The sequence below is a fragment of the Lacerta agilis genome, chromosome 7, assembly GCF_009819535.1.
Source record: "Lacerta agilis isolate rLacAgi1 chromosome 7, rLacAgi1.pri, whole genome shotgun sequence".
In the NCBI taxonomy this organism is placed as follows: domain Eukaryota; kingdom Metazoa; phylum Chordata; class Lepidosauria; order Squamata; family Lacertidae; genus Lacerta; species Lacerta agilis.
Genome location: NC_046318.1, coordinates 65,270,094 through 65,295,780, shown reverse-complemented (window position 1 = coordinate 65,295,780; position 25,687 = coordinate 65,270,094). Strand labels below are relative to the sequence as shown.

Below are 25,687 nucleotides of genomic sequence, written 5' to 3'. Positions count from 1 at the left end.
ACCACCACCACCAAAAAACAAAACAAAAAAACCTATAGAAAGACTGTAAAATAATTCAGCAGAAGTCAGTTTCCTCAGCAAGGAAGTACAAAAAAGGGGGAAAGAGACTCATCTCTCCCACCCTCAATCAAGCCCAGCTGATCCCAGGTCATGACTTTAAGAACAGCAGAAGCAACTGGGAAGGGAGAAGAGGAACTAAGGGGAGGGGAAATATTTACTTGGGAATTCATGCTACTGGTTTTCAAGTGAGCAAAGACAGGTGTGTGGGTGTGAAGGACACTTTGATACCACCCACCGCACAAAAAGAAATTTGTGGTGCTTATGTTCAAATCATGCAGTTTCTTCTTGCAACAAATACGACTCAGACAAACATTTCAAAGTCAAACCTTTCTACAACTGCAGAGTAATGTGCTAAGGTCCAAAGGCAGAAACACCTGTACACAGTTTTGTGAAGGAACTTACCCTTCACATGATCCACAGCGATGGAAATTTGAGCTAGAGCATTCTGGGACACAGGCTAGCCACTGGCACCTTGCCTGCTTTCCTGGCTAGCAAGTGCTGCGTCAGTATTTAGGAACTAACTTGAATACACAATGAATGAGAAAATACACACTGTACCTATCCGACAAGTGCAGGTAGAGGATACTAGCAGGCACATATTAAGACAAGTCTTTATGACAACTCAATACACTAGTGGCAATTAAACACAGTATAAAATAAGAAGCTTTAGGACAACAGATTCAGAGTTTGAGAAGAAGGGAAATATGGAAGAGATAGCAAATAGTTATGGGCAGGCAAGTACCGGTAACAGTTACTGATAATTTATAAGCTAGTTACAGTGTACTTGCTAGAATTATTTTAGCCTTGTCCTTCTTTCACTTGGTTGTTCCCCCTCATTGCTCTCCCTCCATCCTTCTAACTCCTGGATTACTCGAGCATGTTCACATTTCTCTCCATTCAGTGACAACTCACACAAATGCTTCTATCTTTGTTGCAGCTCGGAGTGCCATTTTAAATGGCTGCATTAAAAAGTAGGAAGTCTGCCACTGCAATTTCAACATATTGAGGATGGGAGTGCCATTTCTCTTTTCACCACTGCTTTCCTTCCCCACCAAAGGTTTTGGTCTTCTTCACACCATCAACCAATGGTGGGGTCCAGGTCACCTGGTGCATTTTTTCTAGTTCCCTACCATATTTCTTCATCTCGTAATCCATATCACATTGCAGATAAAGCCGATTGTGTACACGGGGCCACCTCCCAAGTTTGCTTCTCGTAGCTTTAACTGGCCAGATAAATGACTGCAGTCCTCTTTTCACTTTGAAACTATCTGCATAAACCTCATAAAGCTCTCATGGACCTTGACTTTAACATATGACCAAAGGACATCATCATGATATGTGGAAACGGGGGCGAGGAGCAATATACTGAAGGAAAAGATAAGAGGATCTAAGGCAGGAAAGAAAGAAAAATTGAGTAAAAACAAGCTCTGGTGTACCCAGAACCTGTTTGGAAAGCATGTAAACTATGTGCTTTCTCCCTAGTAACACTCTGTAGCATGACAACAAGCATCCAGACTGTGTCATTCTAGTGCAAATTGTTCTGCAACAGACTCCAAGGTTTTATTTAGAGGTAAAGGTCAGTTCTTAATTGCTTCTGCTTAAAAAAACAAAGCATGCATGCATCACATCACGAAATTAAGGCGGGGGGAGAACAAGCGCAGCTGGGTGTGTAGCTAATCTGTGAGAAATATCTGAAACATTAAGTCCAGAACACTGCTTTTTTTCTTTTTCTTTTTGTCTGCAAGAGTAAACGCAGTATAAGAAGAAAACCAAGTTTAGGATTACGGCTGCTAACCTCAACACATTTACCAGGGAATAAAGTCTGTGGAACTTACTTCTGGGTAAACATTATTGAATTGTACTGTAAGTATGCTTTCTAGACTAGTTAGAAGCTTGACTGGCATAGGCAAACTCGGCCCTCCAGATGTTTTGGGACTACAACTCCCATCATCCCTAGCTAACAGGACCAGTGGTCAGGGATGATGGGAGTTGTAGTCCCAAAACATCTGGAGGGCCGAGTTTGCCTATGCCTGGTACAAGACTTAAGGGCCGGGGTTATAATAATTAGAAGCAATGCATACTGTATACAACTTTTGAGTCACACTTAGCTGGTATGTAAAGCATAAGTCCACTGCTACTCATACATATATGCTCTATTTATGTAGGTCTCATTCTTCACATCCACACATGCCTCAAATCCTCTTCTCTCCTCACCAAGTACCAGGGAAGCTGATGTTTGCAGCTTATCTTATGTAACAGTCCTGCTCCCTCCCTTGGGATATGACACAAAGGGTTTTGAATGTTGCACAAACATGACATGTTGTGCTTCCCTCAGAGCAGCTTCCTCTAAACTACCGAAATATTGTAAGTACAATACAGTACCTTAATTTTAAAGAACAAAATGCTAGCCTGGCACTGAACAGCTAGTGGAGAAACTCACTGCTTAGGCATTTGCTGGGGGTTCAGTTTACGATGACAGAAAAACACTAAAAACATTAAGTATGCCATGTTTGATAAATTGCACTCTTTGATCAATAGGAAACATGCAAGCTAACTAAAAGGGCATCTGATTTGGCTTATGCATGCTGGCAATCAATATTAAGACATGACTCTGGAACAACATCAACATGGTCCATAAAGTCATGAATTTTAGCCTTGGTTCTGCCCCAGATCCATCATGGATTCATTAACTACTATCTCAGACAAGTCACCATCAGCCTTAAAAATTTTTGTTAGGGAACAGGCTAAACTGGAGATTAAACAGGCGGGTTGTAAACAGAACTCCTGGTTTTTCACCACATAACCCTGTACAAATATTTCTATCTATTTTCTCTTGTTTTGCATCAGTCCCTGCTTGTGTGCACGTGCGAATCTTGGCAAAGCATACTGAGTGCATATTTATCTGTGAAGCAGATGTATTTGCTTAGCAGGTAGACAACAGAACCATAGAATAATAGAACTGTAGAGTTAGAAAGGATCCCAAGGGTCATCTAGTCCAACCCCCCTACAATGCAGGAGTCTTAGCTAAGACAGATTTCCACCCAACCTCTGCTTAAAACCCTCCAAGGAAGGATACTCCACTACTCCTGAGGGAGTCCATTCCACCGTGAAACAGCTCTTATTCTAGACCATTCCTAATAAAGCTTGGTTTCCAAACCTTTTTCATCTTTGTGAAGCTGTACACCAGCTCCCTTGGCTATTAAAGCAAGATGAGCGCCGCAACCCCAGAGTCGTCCGTGACGGGACCTAACAGTCAGGGGACCCTTTACCTTTACCTGCATATGTTCCAGCTTGTGAATATCCTTCTTAAATTGTGGTGCCCAGAGCTGGACACAGTATTCCAGGTGTGGTCTGACCAAGGCATAATAGAGTGGTTCTGTTACTTCCCTTGGTTGGGACACTAGACTTTTGCTGATGCAGCTTAGAATAGTATTAGTTCTTTTTTCTTTTTCTTTTTTGCTGCTGCTGCATCACACTGTTGACTCATATTAAGCTTGTGGCCACTAAGACTCCTAAATCCTTTCCACATGTACTACTGACAATCCAGGTGTCCCCTATCTTATATTTGTGCAGCCAGTTATCCCTGCCTAAGTGCAGAACCTTACAATTGTCCCTACTGAAATTCATTCTGTTAGTCTGGGCCCAGTTCTCCAATTTGTTAAGGTCATCTTGAATCCTGATTCCCCCCTCCCCCCAAGTATTGGCTACCCCTCCCCAGTGGCAGAGCTTCATGCTCCAGCACCGGGGGCGGTGGTGGTGGAGAGTAGGCGGGGGCAGGGCTGGCGCGCATCCTGGGGGCACGGCGTGCGTCCTGAAGGCAGGGCGCACCACTTGCAGGGTTGGGGCGCTCAGCGCGGGTGGGGTACAGCCGCGATGGCACCCTGCCAGGATCGCACTGCCGGGGGCGGTGCACTCCCCCTGCACTCCTCTTCCTCCAGTGCCCCTCCCAATTTGATGTCATATGCAAATTTGATAAGCATCTGCTCAATTCCTTCATCCAAGTCATTTATAATTATTCTGTGTTTGAATCTGAATAAACATTGAAGTCTAGGATGTTTCTCTTTCTCTCTCTCTCTCTCTCTCTCTCTCTCTCTCACACACACACACACACACACACACACACACAATTTTGAGAACAGTTTTCTTATGTGGAACTATTTTTTACCATGCCTTAATTAAAATTTGATTTGGCTTCTGGGGGCAAGATAAAATTGCTTTGTCAACAGCCAGTCGGCCATTCATAATTTAAGAAGCTGGTGGTATCATTTGTTCAGTAGTCAACACTCTGCCCATTAAACTTGGCAGTGAACAGTAATAGTCTCCATGCAACGTTTTTAAATGCTGCTCAAGGAAGGATCGTTGCTAAAGAAATCACAGAAAAGAAACAACAACAACAACAACAACTGCATAATAACTATTGTTTTGCTACAAACCAAACCAAACAAGAGGCACTTTGCTAAGTGCTGTTTGATCCAGAACCAAAACCAAAACCAAAAACAGGAATGTCTTACCACAAAGGATTAGCAAGGTATAAAACAAACAAAATAGACAGGATGCACCAAGTAACAACTCCTAGAGAGTGGCATATCAACACTGAACTGGAACTGTTCATGTGAGTTGCTGGATTCTGGAAGGGGTCTGCTATCTAGACCCAGCAGAAGCCACATTTGAAACATGGGCCCATTTCCCCCCAACCTTTAGGAACAAATTTAATGGAGGGGCCAAGAGTGCAGGTGGGAAGAAGAGAAGATGGGGAAATTACACCGGATAGCTAAAAGTTGTTGCACTAACGTTAACTGCTTGACTGAATACTGTCCACTGTACTTTCTTCTCCCACTTTCCCCCCACTGGATGGTGCTGGTTGATAATAACTGAAATCACAGCTGATGGGGGAGGGAGATTTAACCCCTTCCTCTTGAGGATTGGTGTATCATGGCACCTAATGGCAGGGCGGCTGCATTTTACACTAGCTGCAGCTTCCAGAAGGTCCTTAACAAGCAGCCCTGTATAGAATGCATTGCAGTAATCAAATTGAGAGGTTATTAGTGCATGGATTACTGAGGCCAGGCTCTCACGATCCAGTTAACAGTTGCAGAGGCAACCTGCATCACGACTGACAGCCTTGACTTGAGGAAAACCCTTATTGTTCTTTTTGGGAAGTGCAAACCCATCCAGAACAAGCCATCTACCAAATTCCAGGACTTGAGAATACCTACACCTGCGATCATCATCTGTGAGGCCCCATCTTCCTGTGCCCCCTCCATCAGAGTCTAGTGGGTGGCAACAAGAGAATGGGCCTCTCCTGTGGTGGCTCGCCTGGTGCCTTCATTACATATATTTAGGCACCAGGCCAAAACATTCCTCTTCTCACAGGCCTTTGGTTAATTAAACAATCTATGGCATTTTAAACTGGGAGTTAGGGGTATTGGTTTTGTTTGTTACCATGTTATGTATTTTTGTGTTTTTATATTGTAAACTGTCCTGTGATCCTTGGATGAAGGGATTATAGAAATTTAATAATTTAATAGTAGTAGTAGTAATACCTTCAGCGCCTGTGTCTTGAACAGATTCAGTTTATTGGTCCCATTTGGTCCATCACTGCCTCTAAGCATCGCAACCACACCTGCACAGCCTCTCCTAATTCATATGGAATGGAGAGATAAAGCAGAGTGTTTCTAGAGGAACCTCAATGACACTGTGCCCCAAATTGCCATGTTCCTCTCTCCTCACCCTTCCTTTGACCAGTGTCGGATGCAGACATGCTGCCATTTTCTCCAGTTTAAGGCACATGCCTGAAGCTTGTTATACTGTAAAAGTATTTTGACTGCATGGTTCTTACTGCATTGGTTCTTACTGTGAACCAATGCATGGATATAAAGTAAGTAAATCCTATTTTTAAACTTACTTCACAGGTTGTTGCCTGATTCTTTATTAAGCAGAGTAAGAAAGGGGGATACCTTGCTTCATACATGGACTTGCTCAAAACAAGGCTGTGTCGTCTAATTCCTATACTTTTAATGCCAAGGATGGGATTTTGAAACTCTGATCAATCAACACACATGGGAACCTGGAAAGGATAAATCACAATTACTTTATCCTCTCCTACCCACTAGAACCCAGCCCATAGGGGTTCATTGCTACTGATAGCTGGCTCACCTTGCAACTGTACAGCCATCCCCACCTCAGCAGAGACAGGCATTTCATGCAATCCCTAATGTTGATGTTTTCCCTATTCCTTCTGATACAGGAAGAAAGCCAATGACCTGGGAGAACAGGGTTCAAATCCCCACTCAGATATGAAGTTCATTGGGTAGCCTTGAACTAGTTACTATCTCTCAGCCTAACCTACCTCACAGGGTTGTTGTGAGGATAAAATGGAAAGGGGATATATGTCACCTTGAGCTCCTTGAAGGAAATGCTGGTATATAAATTTCACAAACAAACAAACAAACAGAATTTGGTTCCCTGCCTCCCAAGCCTTACCAGAAAATTTCAGGTCTTAAAATTCTCAGTTCAGAAGTCTTAATTGCCAAGCTCCTTAAACAAATTATCACACTCTTCCTCAAATAGGTGAATAGTAAATAGTGCCCAGTCCTAAGCAGGTTCTAGACAGGCAACAAAAGAAGAGTTGTTTGGCACCTGAAAGACTACCAAGTTCATTGTGGCCCATGAAAGTTTATGCTGCAGTAACAAAGTGCCGTAGGACATGGGTGGCGCTGCCTAGGGCTTGCTGATCAGAAGGTCAGCAGTTTGAATCCCCACGATGGGGTGAGCTCCCGTTATTTGGACCCAGCTCCTGCTCACTGAGCAGTTTGAAAGCATGCAGTGCAAGTAGATAAATAGGTACCGCTCCGGCGGGAAGGTAAACGGCGTTTCCGTGCGCTGCTATGGTTCGCCAGAAGCGGCTTAGTCATGCTGGCCACATGATCCGGAAGCTGTCTGTGGACAAACACCAGCTCCCTCGGCCTCTAGAGCGAGATGAGCACGCAATCCCAGAGTTGTCCATGACTGGACCTAATGGTCGGGGTACCTTTACCTTTAACCTTAAAGTGCCACAAAACTCTTGTTAGTTTAGGAAAAACAGGAGTTTTGTGTCACCTTAGCTTATTGTAGCATAAACTTTCACGGGCTACAGTGAGCTTGGTAAGTGCCAAAGGATTAAAAATAAATAAATCTGTTGACTCTGATGCTGCTTAAAAGCTACACTCAGTTGCCTAGCTACTGGTTCCCTGCGGAACAATATTACCACCCACATTCATGGATACTTCCTATTATATACATATCTTATCTTTATAAGACGATGGAGACGAATGGGGAGGGTTAAAAAATAAAATAAAATTCTTGCATGCCACTTTTACCACCAGCTGTCTTAGTTGCTAAGCACAAGATCCCTGCAGCCCACCTCGCCTCTCCCACAGGGATCCGGAGAAGGGGAGGGGAGGAGGGGCGGGGGCGGGAAGAGACGTGACACTGACTCAGCCAGCAACTGGGACTTACCCGAAGGCTGCGCCGGGACACGCTGCCGGGTTTGTGTACACGCCGAGATGACTTTGCCTCCACGCTGCTGGGCAGCCGCTGATCACGCGCAGCAGCCGCCCGCCCATTGGCCAGGGCCTCACACACCTTTGTAGGCGATTGGCCGCGCCTGGCACCCGCCTTTGCTCGCGCCGCGCTGGGGAGCCGCCACCTGAATGGGGAGCTGCCTGCGAACAAAAAGAGAAAAATAAAGACAGCGGCAGGCAGAGAACGCCCGGGGCGGGGAGGGAACTTGTCAACAGCTGCAGCCTCGCTGGTTCAGCATCAGGGCTGCAGCCTGACAGGGGGTGGGGGAGAGAGTGAAGGAGCCTTCCATCGGGGGTCATGCTGAATTTTGGAGTGTCTCCTTTCCAGCTTGCTGTAAGTATATCTATCCGTCCATTGCAAGAGTCATTTGAAGCGGTGGAGTGGATTGGGGGGCGGGGACCAAGCTTTCAGCTGGGAAAAAGTGCTTTTGGAGGAGAGGGGAGGGGGGAGATGCGATTTCTGTTAAGAGATGGAAAAGCGTATTTGTTCAAAGGGGCAACGCCGAGAGGGATCCGGCCAGCTTGAGGTGTGTCTCCGGCTTTTAAGAAGCGAAAGACCTGTTGGGGAGGAAGGAAATGGGGCTTAGTGGAACCTTTTCTTGCAAGGGTGTGTTGTGAAAACGAATATTTGGTTGATAAACGGGGGTGTGCAGCGAGGTGAAAGAACTGGGGTGCAGTGCATAAATGTTGCTACACAACACAATTGGATTATATATATTTGAATTTGCTAGAGGCTTTTTTTTGGGGGGGGGGGGAGGCGAAGCTCTTGGAAACTTCCTGGAGGGGAGTATGGCTATAGGGGAGCATCTGGTGCGGCCCTCTTCGAGGAGGAACTTTTCGGTATGTGGCCTGATTCTATGGTGAGAATCCTGTACTGTATTGCAGCAGGGGGTTGGGCTAGATGACCCTCGGTTCCCTTCCAACTCTGTGAAAGGCAACTCTTAAAAATTTGAGAGAAAAGGAAAAAAGCGGGCGGGCGGAGGGGAGAAATTGAAAGAGGCTTAAAGGCTGCCGAGGAAGGACAACTATTGTGTGGAATTACCCGGGAAATAAGATATTAGAAAAGAAGCTGGTAGAAAGTAACCCCGCGTGAGGAAAAATGAGGTGAGGAAGGTCGGGAAATGAAGTAGGCATGTGGCGGCGGCAGGAAGCTCGCTTAGAGAGCCCCAATGTAATGGAGGGAGGAAGCAAGCAAACAGGGCGCGAGTGAGACCCAATATGTGGGTGACTGTGGGCTCGGTGAAGCGGTTTGGGGGGCGCCGCCTCCAGCACTTGGGCGGGTGGGTGGCGGTGCTGAGGGGGCGAGGCCGGCCCCGGAGTGGGTAATGGTATGACTGGAGGAAAGCGGGAAGAGGCCGGGCGAGGGCGAGCCGCATTCCCTGAGCGGGCGAGGCTGGCCTTCCAGAATAAAAATAAGGGCGCCGACCGCTCGCCCCACATTCCTCCGGGCGAGGCGCCCACAGGCACCCACTTGGCGGTGTGCATTCGCCCCTTTCCTTCCGCCTCATTCTCTAGTAGACGAGCCTGGGCGGGAACTTCTCCCGCCCCCCACATTTTCAGGCGGAAGCCGCTTTCTGTTCCCAGCAGAGCTCGTTGGATTCGGGGGCTTGGCTTTTCTGTGTGCCGCGTGTGGCTTCCTGACGCCCATCAGGTTCCAAGAGTAGGAAGCAAACATTCGCACGGCTGCTGGTGCCTTTATGGGAGCGTGCCAGGCCTGCCCAAACCCACGCGCAGGAAGCGGGTGGGTGGGGTGCCTCCCAGAAAAAAATGTGCATTTACAGAAGCCTCATGAACCGGTGGGGTGGAAGGGTTGGGGCGCTGAGTTCAAGGCTCGCCCCCGCGCTGAAGATGTAAGTGGGCGAGCATCATCAGCTTTTCCCAGCAGCAGCAGCAGCAGCAGGCGAGATCTCTTCCGGCACGCACAGATGCTCGCCTCTGCTCCTTTTGCCTCGAGGCGTGGGCGGGGCTGGCCAGAGCTCGAGCCGCCCCTCCCCGCCTCTCGCATTCTAGAACGCGGCGGCAAGGAAGTAGGGGAAAGGTCGCTGAGCGGCAATTCCCAGTTCTTGTTCCCCGAGCGCCGAGCAGCATCCGCTGATCACGCTTTGTTCACATGTCCCCGCCCACTGAGCCTACACTCTCTCCCGGGGGGGGGGTGTAGCGACCGGCCAATCGTCTCCCGCGGCGCCCGACCTTGGCGGCCAATGGGCGGCGGGCAGGGCGGTCCTTTGAGAAGCGAGTGCGTGCTGTTTGGAATGGGCGGTGTGAGTCACCGGCGGAGGCTTTCTGAGGTGAACGTGGCTCGGTTCCAAGATCCGGCTGCCGGCGAGGATCTCCCTGCCCCCGCCTTCCTTAGGCCTTGTAGTCGCCGAGCGGCGGCGGATGTAGCCATTCCCTTTCGGCTGTGGCTGCTCTGCGCCTTCTTGTGGCTCTCCGCGCAGGCGAATGGAGCGCCTGTATGCCGTCCTTGCGGCGCGCGCTTCAAGGCTTGGCATGCGGGTCAGGGCGTGACTTGTAGGGCAGGCGCATGGTGCACGGGGTTGCCTCTGAAGGCAGGCATTGGCGGGTTAGCCAACTTTATGGGAAAGAGATCTTAATGCACGGGGCTCTAATAAAGGCGGTTAAAAAGTGTTGCACATAAATTCAAAACGCATCCTTCAGACCAAGGCTGAGCGCAACAGAAAAGTGCGTTTTCCGCACGCAGGAAACGAGCAAGGAATTTGAGGGGTGGGGTGGCTTTTTGGAGCGGGGAGGAGCAAGTTGTTCACAGGAACCCCTAAACCACAACTTAAGGGCCCTTGCCTGGATCACCTAAAGATAGCCAAGCTGAAGCCCTACAGATATAGGACTTGGTTTTAATTCCCATGCCATGTGTAGGGCTCACGTTTTGAGAGAAGTGCAGCTCCCTTGTGTTAGTAATGGAATGAATTAGCACAAAGCAAATATTTAAAAACACAAGGCTGTGTCCCTAGCTTGTCTAAAACACAATAGTAGCAATAAAGGAACCTTTAAGGCTGAAGTCAGTGCATGTTTGCATGGGGGTATGTGCCACCGAACTCCAGTGTCAAATGACTTTAAGAGCATGCTTGTGTAGGATTGTGCTTTGGAATAGCAAAGGTACACCATAAAACTAATGAAATAATAGTGTAGTAGTAAGTATTCCTGCCTGTCAAGCAGGAGACCAAGGTGTGGTTCCCTGATGGGAAGACTGTCAGTTTCTGAAACTTGTTTTAACACTTGAGATAGCTTGGTTGCTGGGGCATGAGACTCGCCCCATGTTGGGTGCAGGAGGTTGGAACTAGATTATGCTCCTGGTCCCTTCCAACTCTACAATTCTGGGAAAACAGCATAGGACACCACATAGGTTTCTCTAGAGTGATCCTGGGAAACATTTTAAGTGTTTCTACATAACCTTGCAGACTGATCCGAATCCGATTGGACTGAAGTACTTTGACATAAACTGTTTTGAGCTAATGAGATACCTTGGTTTAACTATAACCATTTAAGCTTAATTGTTTTGTGGACTGAGTTTCATTGAGGTCAATAAGATTTCATTACCCTTGGCTGATTACAGTTTTCATGGTATCCAACCTAGGAATAAATAATCCATTCAAAGGAGGGGTATAGGAAAGGAAAGGAGAGGCTCTTAAAACACTGGAGTTACTACATATAATCTGTTTTTTTTTAAATATTTGATGCACATATAAGCTTATATTTGCTGTTTGATACTGAAAAACATCCTCTCTTTTTCATAGCAGGAAGGAATGGAGGTGATAACTGAAAAGCAGCACATTAGGAGTGATTTTGAAGCAGTAGAAGCTTTAATGTCCATGAGCTGCAGTTGGAAATCGGACTTCAAGAAGTACGTTGAACTGAGACCAATAACACCAGCATCAGATACATCTGAAGAACTTGAGGACAACCTGCTACCCGCTACTGACTTTCAAATATCAGCCTTTGTAAGCTTTATTCAATTATTATAAATTTCTTAGTTACAACTAAGTCCTATGCATGCTCCTTCAGAAGGAAATTTACTCCATTTATTGGCACTAGCTCTGAAGTAAGCATGTGTAGAATTGCAGTCTGAAGTTCATAGATCATGCTAATTAGTTGTGTTGCGTGGAGAGCTAATTGCACCATGTTTTTATTCTTTCAGTGCTTGACTCCGCCCTACAGCCCTTCTGACCTTGAAATGGCTCAGGCAGTCCATCCCGCTGCACCAGCGCCACCTACTGTAAAGAGCAAGTCACTTGTTGACACTTATGAGCAGGGCTCTCCAACAGCTTCTAAGAAGACCGAAAAAGTTTCAGAATCGAGAATGCTGAAAGCACAGGCGACAAGTGTCATTCGCCATACAGCCGATGCTCAGCTTTGCAGTCACAGAACCTGTCCAGCCAGAACAGACAGCATTTTGAGGTCTCGGGATGATTACACAAGGGAAGCAAGGCAACAAGGCAATGCAAAAGCGAAACAAAATCCATCTTGTGAAAGTGTGTCACTGGCTGCTGCAGTGTCTGAAGATAAGCGACCAGATATGAAAGAAGAAAAACATTCAGTGTTGACAGTCAGTCCAGTGCCTTTCATGCAGACCACACTCAGTAGTCCTCTGTCTGTGCCTGGTTCAGCACAACGCTCTTCCCTGGTAGTTCCCACATCTCCTGTGCAAGCAGGAGGAGTCCCTCCTGTGCCATTGGTTTGCCAAATGGTTCCACTGTCTGCTAACAACTCTGTTGTGACAGCAGTAGTACCCAACACTCCCTGCAGTCAGTTGTCACAAAACCTTTGTCATCCTATGGTGTTCATGGGAGCCCAAGTTCCCAAAGGAGCTGTTATGTTTGTTGTTCCACAGACTGTTGTTCAGAATCCAAAAGCACCTATGATCAGTCCCAATGGCACCAGGCTCTCACCTATTGCTCCTGCTCCAGGTTTTGCTCCTGCTGCAACAAAGATCACTCCATCCATTGACTCTTTAAGAATAAGAAGCCATGTGTGCAGCTATCCAGGATGTGGAAAAACATATTTCAAGAGTTCCCATTTGAAAGCACATGTTAGAACACATACAGGTAAATTTTGTTTGAGAAGTTGGAAATTGTTTTGTCTGTATGTGTCTGCATGTCATTCATGTAATATTGAGGTTTCTCCTTTACTGAGTTTTGTATTGTGGAAAACATAACGGGAAACCCAAAGTTTTCCTCAACATTATTTCACTTGCATAGGAATTTTTCACTAATAGTGCAGTTCTATGAGTATTGAGTTTAGTGGGCTATTTCTCCCTGATATATATGTATAGGACTGTAATCTTAACAAAGGCTATTGCATTTTTATCTCACTGCTGAGGTTTAAGCTTATGTTTCATTCTGTCACTGTTTTGCTGTTTTAGAATGGGTAGTGAATCTAATAGTGGTACAGTATTCCTCTAGGTTTGTGACTGGAAGTCTGAAAGCTTAATTTGAAGTCTGCTTTTTAGAAAATGGCTGTACAGGTTTAGGAAATACAAAGACTGTGATTCTATAAGGTTTTGTCTGGTCTGTGTTGACAGCGCAGATGAGGATTTTTCTTAGAATACTTCTTGTTCTGTTTCTTGAAAATGGGTGTAAGAAAAACTGTATATTCTGTTGGTAAATAAATGCTCTGTTTCTACCATTTTGTATTTTAGGAGAGAAGCCATTCAGCTGTAGTTGGAAGGGCTGCGATAGGAGATTTGCACGTTCTGATGAACTTTCTCGCCATCGCAGAACACACACAGGAGAGAAAAAATTTGCCTGTCCAATGTGTAATCGACGATTCATGAGGAGTGACCACTTAACAAAGCATGCACGTCGCCACTTGTCAGCCAAGAAGTTACCAAACTGGCAGATGGAAGTGAGCAAATTAAATGATATTATTGTACCTCCTGCTTCTGATCTTGCACAGTGAAATAACACCAACTGACAATACTGTTAACTATCTACTGTCACTGTGGTTGGAGATTCACGGTGACACAAAACAGCTTGCAAAATGTCTGTGGTTCTCTGCACTGTCATCCTTTGATGGTGCAAGAACAGATGGAGAGGCAATGGCTGTCTGTACTTCTGAGAGCAGCAGTGACCAGAAGGGCTGGAGGTTTCCTTTGTACTTGGAGAAGTGGAAGTGTCAATGCCAGCACAATGCCAGCACAAGAATGTGGCTTTAAACATGTGGAAAACTATTCACCTGCTCAATGCTTCAGCTAGGTTTAAGCCAGAGAGGTATGCAGGTGTTATAAATTCTGAAGAGGTGTTGTAAACAAAATACATAAGAATACCAGTTTATGATATGGAATCAGGATGACCTGTTTATAGCAGAGTGCTGTAATTTCCTTTTGGTTTATTCTCTGAGGCCCAGTTATGAAAGATGATGGAATTCCACTTATGTACCTCCATATCTTAGCATATATAAACTATAGCTGTTCCAAACAACTAAGCATAAACTTGAGTGAGAGATGTAGTATGGTTCCAGTTGATCTATTCAATTATTACTACAAGCAAGTCCAATAGTATTTTTACTATACCCTTAGAAAACATGATTAGTACCATTAGCTTGAATATTTCTGCTTTTAAGTTGTGTATTGTTTCCTGTATACCAATACAGTTCTATACCACTGAATTTTTCAAAACCTTGATACAGTGCACTTTGTTTAAAATATAATCCTTAAAGAGTAAACTACACAGCTTGAATTCAGAAGGAAGGACAAAGGTTGTATGGTATGCTACATTCTGAAAAGTTACTCTGGAGGATAGTTTATGGTAGAAGTATATAAGTTGCTTTTATATATTGAAGGTATAGTTTAAAATTGATTAAAATCAGTAAAATGAGGGTTGTGTAGGAAATGGAGAGAGTAAAGACACCTCGCCAGGATTCTCCAAGCATTTTTCTGCTTTATATTGTACCATACTGAAGAAAAGTGAACTATTGGAGAATGGTGTAATATCTGTTTTGTGACTACTTTAAATTTTTTGCACAATATTTCTTATAATGTACTTTATACCTTGTTTACGATAAAGATAGTTTTCTTTAATATAAAATGTGTGTGTTCTCACTTAATTTTCCAAGCAAATGAAAAAATTAACATTAAAACCTAAATGCAGCACTCAATAAAACATACGTGGCCTTTTCTAAAGGCAGTGAACTCACAATTTGGTTCTAGCCCCACAATCATGCAGTGTTTAAATGTTACAATTTTTTTTTCAATCTTATCTAGAGTAGTGTTTCCCAAACTTGAGTCTCCAGCTCCTTTCAGACTACACTTCCCATCATTCCTGACTGCTGGTCTTGCTAGCCAGCAATGATGGGAGTTGTAGTCCATATACAGCTAGACACCCAAGTTTAGGAAACACTGATCTAGAGCATGGTACTGTGCATCAAAATTTGTTAGTCCATATATGTTCCCTTCAGTAAGTGCCTGTAAACATAAACCCTGTGTTTTAAAAATAATGTTATATATTTGCATCCATACTATGGACCCCAACATGGAAAATCTTATTTGCAGCATGGTTGATTAAGCCTGCCCAATTACAGGCAGGTATCTCTATGACGCTCCCCCACCTATTGGTCCCTTTAAATATTGATTTGTTGAAAAACAAGGGAAATCCATATTTCATATTTCTGATTGCTGGAGTGGGAGCTTGTCCCTTGCTCTTTCTTACATTAAAATAAAAGCTTTGTGGTGTGTATTCTTGTTTTAAAAGAACATTAGCAGCTTCACACTGGCCAGCAGGCCTGTGCAGAGAGGAACGGCAGCTGGGTACACTTGCCCTGGGCCTTGGAGGGCTAAGCTGGTCAGTGGGGGTGCCTGCCAGACTTGCGCTGTCATGCCAAAAACACCCTGGCCCTCCCAGACACCCTTGGGCCTCAGATAAACTATGCACAGGCCTACTAGCCAGCTTAGCTTTATTATGCTTGTGTTTGTCCTTCAATAGGCATTTCAAGGTGAGGCTGTCCAGAATGCTGACTGTAGAGACCTGAAGTACTCTGGATGAATCGTTCCAAGCTAAACAGCATGCATGCGTATATATATATATATATATATATATATATATATATCTAATATAATAAAAGTTAAATGAACCCTTTAGTTTCTAAAAATAAAATAAAATTCTGTTGCACTGCTTTATCATCACACCATCAGCATCAGCATGAATTCAGAGCTCTTAAGTGTTCCACAGACCATGTTCTGGACATCCTTACTTCTTTCAAAGCCCGTGGGCGTAAAAAAACAGACAGGACACCATAGAGATAGAGAGTGCAGAAATAAAGCAACACAATTTGTCCTCGTATGGGACGGCTGCATATTCCTGCATTGCAGACTAGAGGATCTTCAGGGTCCCTTCCAACTCTACTATTATGTGGTTCACAATAATCTGTGAGGGCTCTGATTTGATTTAGGCCAAAATACAAGAGCTGCATCACACCTTGATAAAATCATGACCCCCACCCCCACATCATACAATAATAGTATTTATCACCTTTTAAAAATCAGAATTATTTAATATCTCGGCAGTCACGGGACTGTCCCAATGCACGTAGTCAGATACACTCTGGACAGGAAGAGGGTGAATGGAGAATTTTACCACCATTCTCTTATCACATAAATCTGATATCAGGAATCACAAGATGGAGAAGCCTTCAATCTCCCAGGACATTCAATACAGGATCTCAAAGCAGCTGTCTATTTACAAAAGAATTTCAGAAACAGACTTGAAAGAGAAGTTGCTGAATTACAACTTATTACTAAACTGAAAACTATGGAGAGACCTGGTTTTAATAGAGATATTGGATAATTTCTCTTATCACCTGTTGGTGTTCATTAGTATCATCTGCCCTCATAAGCTGGCTTGGGGGGGATTGTTCCCAGCTGATATGGCTGGTGCTGCTGTGGATGATCTGGTGGGCCTGTGGAATGCAAATATGACCCAAGTGATTCACACGATTGCTGCTGAACACAGACTCATTTCCCTGCGAATTGAGATGGTTCTGTGGTATGCAGCTTGAATGCAATGAAGCGCTAGTACTGTACTTGTTCATTATTGAGCCTACTCAATGGGCTACAGAAAGAAGAGCATCTTTGCTACCTCTATTACATCTTCTGTATGCCATCCAGCCCAGCTTTTCCATTTGTTTTGAAGCCTTTTGTATGCTGGCCAAAAGGAGGCACTGGATTCTTGGTTTGCCTGCTGTGACTCATGCACAAGGCGTTTTGATGGTATCTGTTAGGACCTGGGCTCCATTCTTGCAGCAGGCTAGCATTGAGAGACATCCAGAACTCTGGTTCAATTTTGTTAGATGAGTTTCAGTTGGTACTGCTTGAGGATTTGGACTAAGCATTTGAGCTGGAGCCACTTGAGTGTCTGACCTTTGACCTTTCCATACAGCATTCAGAAACAGTTGCACAGGAAGTAAAATTTGGCTTAGTTGTAGTTGTGGTATAGGAAATCTGGCCCAGCTGCACAGGCTGCCAACTCATTTACAAGTCCAATTCAAAATGCTGCTTTAAAGGCAACCAAAATATAAAAATATTGCAGACACAATTCTCAATGATAATTAACAAAGAAATAGAATGGAAGATTAAATGGTTAAAACATAGAAGTTTCGAGCTTGCGAATAAGCCAGGCAGACTCTTGGCCTGGCAACTGAAAAAGAAACAAGAGGAGAGAATCATAAATAAAATTAAAATTGATGATGTTTGAAGGAAATTAGTAGAAACTTTGTGTATTTCTATAGAGAATTATATAGAGAAGGATTGGAGAAAACCGAAAAAATAATGGAATACTTGGGAAAAATAAATTACCTTTAATTACCTTTAATCTCCAAGGAGAAAGTCTCTACATTGAATTTGCCAATAACTGCCATGGAAGTGCAACAAACAATTCAAAGATGCAAAGTAGGAAAAACACCAGGCCCGGATGGCTTGCCGGCTATTTATTATAAAAAAACGAGAAGAATCACTATTTCTACCTATTTTTACTTACGAAGGACAGAATGAATTATATCCTTAGGAATGGACTATTACCAAATTCTTGGAAAGAGAGTTATATCACCCTTATACACAAACAAGGATCAGATCCTGCAGTTATTGCAAACTATAGACCTATTGCCCTGTTAAACAATGACTATAAGATTTTTACCAATATTATTACACATAGGCTTTAAATAGTTCTGAAAGAAATAATACACAAACACCAAACCGGGTTTCTTCCAGGACATTTGATACAAACTAATCTTAGATTTGTGATTAACGCAATAGAATATTTGGATTTGAAAATTGATAAACCAGCAGCTTTATGCTGTTCGGCGCTGAAAAAGTGTTCGATAACGTTTCCTGGAAATTTCTTAAAAATTTAATACAAAAAATTGGTCTGGGCGAAAATCTTTGTAAGGGAATAAATGCTATCTACTCAGAACAATATGCTAAAATAATCATAAATGGCAAAATCATGGACAAGTGTAAAATAAGTAAGGGAACGCTGCAACGGGGTCCACTGTCCCCACTGATTTTTATCCTAGTGATGGAGGTTTTAAATATTCAGATACGAGATCAACTTGTGAAAGGCATCACTCTGGGAAGTAACGCATATAAACTCAAGGCATTCACAGATGATCTACTTATTATGGCTGAAAATCCCAAGGAGAGCCTGATGAGAGTGTTTGAATTGATTAGGGCCTTTGGAGAAGTAGCAGGCTTCAAATTGAATACAACAAAAACAAAATTATTGACAAAAAATGTATCAACACAGGAAAAGGATGACCGTCCTAGAGAAAATAACGGGCCTGAAGATATGTTGTAGATGTTGTTGTTGTTGTTGTTGTTGTTGTTGAGGTTGTTGTTATTGTTATTGTCTTCTTTCTTTTATGTTTTTGGGTTGATGTGTGTGGATTTTTGGTTGAATAAAAATAAAATAAAATAAAATAAAATAAAATAAAATAAAGGCAACCAAGGCTTGGAACCGCAATACCTCAGGCATTAACTCTCATTATATTAACCTACCTGGACCGTAAGATCATAATTTGAGACCCTCCAAGTGAAGTCTCCATAATATGGTAGCAAGAGAATGGGCTCTTTTGAGTGGCAGCCTCTGCCTGGCACCAGCACTAATTTTTTTTTGTTCTGGGTGAAAATGTTTCTATTCTCCCAGGTACCTGGATATTAATTGTTGTGTTCCTTGTGGCCATTTTAATTACATCTGGGTGTTCATCCTGATGTTGTGTGGAGGAAAAGTATTTGTTTTCTAATTTATTATGGTGGATAAACAGTGTGCTATTGTTTTTAACAGATGCTTATTAATTGTATTACTATGTATTTTATTGTCACTTGAGACTTTTTTTTTTGCTGGAAAGCAATTAACAAACTGGAATGAAAAACAACAATAAACTCCATGCAAAAAGTCAAAAGCCCATGCACCTCCCAAATTGATTTCATAATCATAAGATTCTGTATCTCACTCAAATCGCTTGGATCGAGGCAGCGATCACATTCTCAAACATTGCCATGAGGTCCTTCTGGAACAAGGCTGCTGTCCTGCTTCTAAATCAGTTAAGTGTTTGAAACATCCAAAACATAAGCACATTGCCAAACTGAAAGGCTCCGTGATCAAATGGGTCAGCCAGCCCTTAGGGCTATTTTTAAATAGTACAGACATGTTGACATACACCACTGAGAAGTGTAAATATCTTTCATTGGTAGTCCTGCATTTAAAATGACTAGGAGGTTCATAGGTCACAGGAATGGACAAGTGACCCAGCCAGTTATGCGATTCTGCTGTAACATTGCACTTCTCAGAACTGACCTTTAATGTTCATAGCATACATTCTCTACTGGTAGAAGATGCTTTTTCCTTTCCCTCTAACTCTAAAGTATTTTTTTCTAATCCTGTTACGTTTTAAATGTTCTGCGTTACTCCCAGATTGATAATTATCTGTAGGCATAAGTGTCAGCTCCCTGGGGCCCTGGGTACCTGAGCACCCACAAAATTGCCCATGAAGGGGCTGGGCACCCACAAATTTTGGCGCCAGGGCCATGCACAGTGCATGGCACCCATGGTCCTGGGAACCCATGGCCGCAGGGCCAAGTTGGCATTCCTGTCTGTAGGGATACCCTGGCAAGGGATAGGTCAACTTCTACATGTTAGGGCCTAACTACACCTGCAAGATATTCATGGTTTGATCTGATTCATTTTTTGGAACTTTTATTATTATTATTATTATTATTATTATTATTATTATTATTATTATTATTAACATAGGAAGCTGCCTTTTATGAAGGCAGGCCATTGGTCTTTTCATCACCAGGTAATCTCAGAGGAGTTTCCATAATAACAAATAAAACCATGAGTAAAATATTTCTATTAGCACAAGGACTTCTGACTGTGCAATGGAACTTCCTTTCCGTGTACACGCTAAACCCCTTCTGGGAGCTCCTCTAATCCTGCAGAGCAGATTTCAGAAAGGGCCAGGGGTACAAGGGAGAGGAGGGGGAGGGAAGGTTATGTTGTGCAGCTGGAAGTCCTTGCATTAGTGGAACTATTTCATTGGATTTCGCCCCATATTATTAAAAATCACACAACACAATTAAAACACCCATCAATAAAATATAGCTCAGTTGGTAGAGCATGAGACTCTTAGTCTCAGGGTCATGGTTTCAAGCCCCACATCGAGCAAAATATTCCTGCATTGTAGGGGGTTGGACTAGATGACCCTCATAGCCCCTTCCAACTGTACAATTCTATTGTAGAGTTGTTGTGCTATAGCTGTCCTGGACAGCAATAATGTTGCAGCATTGGGCAAGCATCACAGAACAACTAGTAAAACAGAGTAAATCAATCAATAATGCACTGTTACTGTGTCAAAAACATGTTGCAGACTACACCTGCAAGAAAACACCAGTCTACTGGGGTTTCCCTGTATGATTTTGCTGTATGTTTTCGTGATGCTCTATAATATCATTCCCTGATACAACCTGCTACTTAACTTGTATACAGTAAGTTTGCAACTTATGTGGGGGTTATGTTCCAGGGATTGCAGCCATAGCTTGGTCATCTCTGAAACCATTTCCCTCTGCAGGGAGGTGGGGCCGATTTGGATGGTCCACCCCCACCACTTAATGGATCCAAATGGTTGCCAAAGAGTGGTAGGGGATGTTTTATCCCATGCTGATGGCCTTTCAGTTGATTCCCTGGTGTCCCGCTGGAATGCGGAGTTAACCAGGGCTATCAACTGTCTGGCTCCGAAGCGCCGTTTCTGATTGCATGGAGCCTGGACAGCCCCATGGTTTTCCCTGGAGCTGAGGGCAATGAAACAATCGTTGAGACAGCTAAAGCACCAGTGGTGGAAAACTCACTCTGAATCTGACCGGACACAGGTTAGAGCTCAATGTCAAGCCTACCAAGTGGCGATAGCGACGGCAAAGAGAACCTTCTTCGCCACCTCTACTGCATCTGCAGAAAACAGCAGCAGGAGACTCTTTCAGGTGCTTCGCAATTTAGCGGAACCACCTGCGTCATCGGGGCCTGGTAAAGACCCCAAGATCTCTTGCAATGATTTTGCAAAGTTTTTTTTGCAGATAAAGTGGCTCAGATTCAGAAAGAGGTAGACTCCACCATGGGAGCAGAGCCAGAGCGGGAGAGTGCCAGAGACCTGTCTAGTCAAGTTGTGTGGGATCAATTCCAATCTGTTTCTCCGAGGATGTGGACAGGCTGCTTGGACAAGTGAAACCAACCACCTGTCTCCTTGACCCTTGCCCAACCTGGCTCATAAAAGTGACCCAGGAACGGCTGGGCGATGGAATCCGCAGGGTGGTGAATGCGACCCTCTCTGAGGGTGCCTTCCCAGAGCCACTGAAAGAGACGGTTATTAAGCCACTTCTTAAAAAAAAACATATTTGGACCTGGCTGATATGGCCAACTATCACCTGGTCTTCCATTATTGGGCAAGGTGATTGAGCGGGTGGTTGTGGAACAACTCCAGGCACGCCTGGAAGATGCAGGCCATTTGGATCCCTTCCAATCAGGATTCAGGCCTCACCATGGGACTAAAACTGCCTTGATCGTGCTGGTCAATGATCTCCAGCGGGCTAGGGACAGAGGTGAAAGCTGTTTCCTAGTTCTGCTGGATCTCTCAATAGCCTTTGATACCATCGACCATGACATCCTTCTGGACCATCGAGAGGAGCTGGGAGCTGGGGCACTGTAATACAGTGGTTCTACTCCTTCCTCCTGGGGCGTGTTCAGAAAGTGGTATTGGGGGATGAGTGTTTAGACCCCTGGGCTCTCACTTGTGGGGTGCCTCAGGGTTCATCCTCTCCCCCATGCTTTTTAACATCTATATGAAGTTGCTGGGATAGATCAGGGGGGTTGGGCTGGGTGTTCATCAGTATGCGAATGATACCCAGCACTACATCTCTTTTAAATCAGAACCAGTGAAGACGGTGAAGGTCCTGTGTGAGTGCCTGGAGGCGGTTGGAGGATGCATGGCGGTTAACAGATTGAGGTTGAATCCTGACAAGACAGAAGTACTGTTTTGGGGGGATGAGGCAGGTGGGTGTGGAGGTCTCCCTGGTCCTGAATGGGGTAACTGCCCCTGAAGGACCAGGTGCGCAGCCTGGGAGTCATTTTGGACTCACAGCTGTCCATGGAGGTGCAGGTAAATTCTGTGTCCAGGGCCGCTGTTTATCCGCTCTATCTGGTACACAGGATGAGACCCTCCCGGCCTGCAGACTGTCTCGCCAGAGTGGTGCATGCTCTGGTTATCTCCTGCTTGGACTACTACAATGCGCTCTACGTGGGGCTACCTTTGAAGGTGACCTGGAAACTACAACTAATCCAGAATGTGGCAGCTCGAATGGTGACTGGGAGCAGGACTGGTGCTAGGGCTTCTTGCGCCCTAGGCGAGACCACCTTCTTGGGCCCCAGCCCCCCCCATGCCAAAGCCTGCTTTAGTGGGAGGAGGGGGTGGTGGAGAGTCAAGCAGCAGTTTCTCTGCTGTAGGGAGAAGCTGCTGCTCGCCCGTCCCGCCGCCCGCCCCCCCGCCAAAGCCTGCTTTAGCGGGAGCCGGGGGTGGTGTAGGGGGCAAGCAGCGCCTCTCTGCTACAGTGGAAAAGCTGCTGCTAGCGCGCCCAAGCCTGGCCAGCACCCCCTCCATTTTGGTGCCCTAGGCAATTGCCTAGTTCGCCTTGGGAGTAGCCAAGACCATATAATACCGGTCCTGAAAGACCTACATTGGCTTCCAGTACGTTTCCGAGCCCAATTCAGAATGTTGGTGTTGACCTTTAACGGCCTAAACGGCCTTGACCCAGTATACCCGAAGGAGCGTCTCCACCCCCCATCGTTCAGCCTGGACACTGAGGTCCTCCTCTGAAGGCGGTTCTCTCACTGCGAGTTGTGAGGTTACAGGGAACCAGGCAGAGGTCCTTCTCAGTAGTGGTGCCCACCCTGTGGAACACCCTCCCATCAGATGCCAAGGAAATAAACAACCATCTCACTTTCAGAAGACACCTGAAGGCAGCCCTGTTTAGGGAAGTTTTTAATGTTTGATATTTTATTCTGTTTTTAATCTGTTGGGCTGGGGAAACCCAGACGGATGGGCAGGATAAAAATAATAAATTCTTCTTCTTCTTCTTCTTCTTCTTTTTCTTCTTCTTCTTGCCAAAATTGTGTATTGTCAAAACAGATTGGATTCAATGTCAGATGGGATTGCCAACGTCTTTTCCCCTGGATGCCTATCCGCTTTCCACTATATATATATTGCCAAGCACATAAAGCTGAATGCACACAAGTTGGAAATTGCAAGGCTAACTGCATTTGTAAAGAAAAGAGAATGTCTGACAAATATTTTGCATGAACTTTGTATGGCACCCGCACTCACTTTCAGACTGCAGTTCAGACATTGAAATGCTAGATATATTTAATTGCAAACAGTTTCTAATGTTATGTGCACATTTGTGCCTTAGAATGCAATAAGATCTGCTGCATTTCAAGTTGGATTTGCACATTGCTATACACACCAGACAGGGGACCGGGATGTCCTCAATTATGCACATTCCTTGTTTGGTTTCCCCACCTGGCAACCCCCCTGTGTTCTGTGCAGAGGCAAATGCCATCTCAAGTGTACATACCTCAACTTAATGTGAAGTGAAAGTAGCTTACATTTTGAAATCTGATGGAAGCTGGTTTGGGGGGAAATGCATCAAACAGCAGTATCTCTTAAGGAAGTACAGAAGAGATATGGATTGTGGCTAATGTGTAACTAGCTTCAAATACCAGTGGTGGTGGCTCACAAGACCCACAGCAAATATTAATGTGAGACATAGCCTCAGAGAAACATCCACACATCAAATTGTTCACATTGCCTGCATCCCAATAATGACATAGCAATAGATGAAAATTCCTAAACAGACAGACTCATGCATGAAACTGGAGACTACTAGCTGATAGTGTTTCCTTAAATGACCTTAACCACGAACACCGTATTGGCCTGAATATAAGCCGCACCCGAAAATAAGCCGCTCCTTTATAATTTGTGTGTGTGTGTGTGTGTGTGTGTGTGTGGAACCGAATATAAGCCACTCCCTTAAAATTCTGCAGGCACCCACACCCGTTCCGTTTTACCATATGTCTGTTTCAGCAGCGATGTCGTAAAAGCCAGTTTTTGTAAGGTAGCGAATTTAGCCGCACTTTAACTTTTCATGGTTGGAATTTGGAATAAAAGTGCGGCTTATATTCAGGCAAATATGGTACTTTGAAATGTATTTCTAACTGCCCCTGACAATGCTTCAAGCGCTCTCCTGTTGGACATGTTGTCATTTCGTAATCTTTAACCTCACTGGTGGAGGTTAGTCATACTTTTGTAGGTTGAGCTATTGTTGGGGTTGCTTACTGATAACAATGAGAGGTTTTGTCAGCTTTGCTGAGGAGTTTATCAGACAGCTGAGGTCATCAAGACTTAGTTTGTTAAAATAGATTACTAACTATTCTTGCAGAATTAAATAGCGTTTGAGCCAGAAATGGACAAAAGTACAAAAATTCACAAAATGTTTAGGGGTATGCGTCCCCCCAGAAAAAAGCACTGGGAATAGTAAAAGTCGAACCTGCAGCAAAATGTTGCAGCGTGGAGGGCTTCTGTTCAGGATTCCAACAATCCAGACATGCTCTTTAGGATACACCATTTAATCTCCATCCCCTGGTTTCCTGTTAACCCTCCTCCCTAAATAAAGTGAGTGAGTGTGCTGAGCATGCTGAGTCCTGCTTGGGATCCTCTGTGGTGTCCCCTCCTTCATAATAAAATATTAAGTTTGTTGCAAACCTTGGGATTTCCCCAAATTTGACAACAACTTGTGTATGGATGGTACTGTTTTGGCTATATAAAGATCCACACTTGGAGAATGCGTTCACTCTTAGGATATAGGATGGCAGAAGGTAAAATCATTGTGCTATCTGAAAGTATGATGTCCGTATATGCGTGCGAATGAAGGCTAGGGGTGATTTTGTTCTCATCTAGCAGCACATGGGATAAGCAGGGAGTTGCACAGTAGTTCTGAGTGGTTTAATGTTTCAGAAGTATCCATGGCCCACTTAGGGAAAATCAATATCCAGTGCCAGCATTAGCCTGATATGGGAAGGGAGCAGGGGTCATTTCAGGCTGTGCTTATTTCAGCCTGTGAAATTTCACCTGCCAGTAAGATATAAATAGAGACAATGAGGTCTTACTTTAGACAAATATATGCCACCTAGTGGTAAAAAGTATCTTCCAGTGACTCTTTTAAGCCTGGAGAGCAGGGAATGGGGAACCAGATGTTTTTGGCTTCAACTCCCACCATCTCTGACCACTGGCCATGCTGGTTGGAGCTGGAGTGCAAAAAGCGTTTGGGGGGAGCACAGGGCCCCCACTTTCACTTAGAACAAGCAAGCTTCTCAGCAGAGGCAGGCGTTGATAAGAAAGCACCTGTCCACTTTTATGGGTAGCATGGGCAAAGTAACTGCAGAGGATCCAGATGGCATAGGATGAATTGCTTGATGTAAATATGACATTCTCTTTCCCACCCACCCCTTTTTGTACTGCGT

General features: G+C 44.5%; 1 protein-coding gene across 7 annotated transcripts; it reads left to right on the top strand.

The window, feature by feature from the left end:
• The first annotated feature begins 7,848 nt into the window (after positions 1-7,848).
• KLF10 (Kruppel like factor 10) lies at positions 7,849-14,662 on the top strand. 7 transcript variants are annotated; one of them, XM_033155700.1, is made up of 4 exons: positions 7,849-7,956; positions 11,375-11,578; positions 11,776-12,682; positions 13,276-14,662. In XM_033155700.1, the coding sequence occupies exons 1-4, from the start codon at positions 7,921-7,923 to the stop codon at positions 13,533-13,535; spliced, it is 1,407 nt and encodes a 468-aa protein (XP_033011591.1). In that variant the 5' UTR covers positions 7,849-7,920; the 3' UTR covers positions 13,536-14,662. The 7 variants fall into 7 exon arrangements, with proteins under 7 accessions (XP_033011591.1, XP_033011592.1, XP_033011590.1 ...); XM_033155701.1 differs by having other exon boundaries at positions 7,876-7,956; positions 11,378-11,578; XM_033155699.1 differs by lacking the exon at positions 7,849-7,956 and adding an exon at positions 8,069-8,149 and having other exon boundaries at positions 11,378-11,578.
• Positions 14,663-25,687: the final 11,025 nt, after the last annotated feature.

Excerpts from the sequence above, each read along its gene's own strand:
- KLF10 (XM_033155697.1), top strand. The coding sequence starts at position 10,147 with ATGGTGCACGGGGTTGCCTCTGAAGGCAGGCATTGGCGGGTTAGCCAA. Across the intron at positions 10,237-11,377 it reads TGCACGGGGCTCTAATAAAG|GAAGGAATGGAGGTGATAAC; the intron begins GCGGTTAAAAAG and ends TTTTCATAGCAG. Across the intron at positions 11,579-11,775 it reads ACTTTCAAATATCAGCCTTT|TGCTTGACTCCGCCCTACAG; the intron begins GTAAGCTTTATT and ends TTATTCTTTCAG.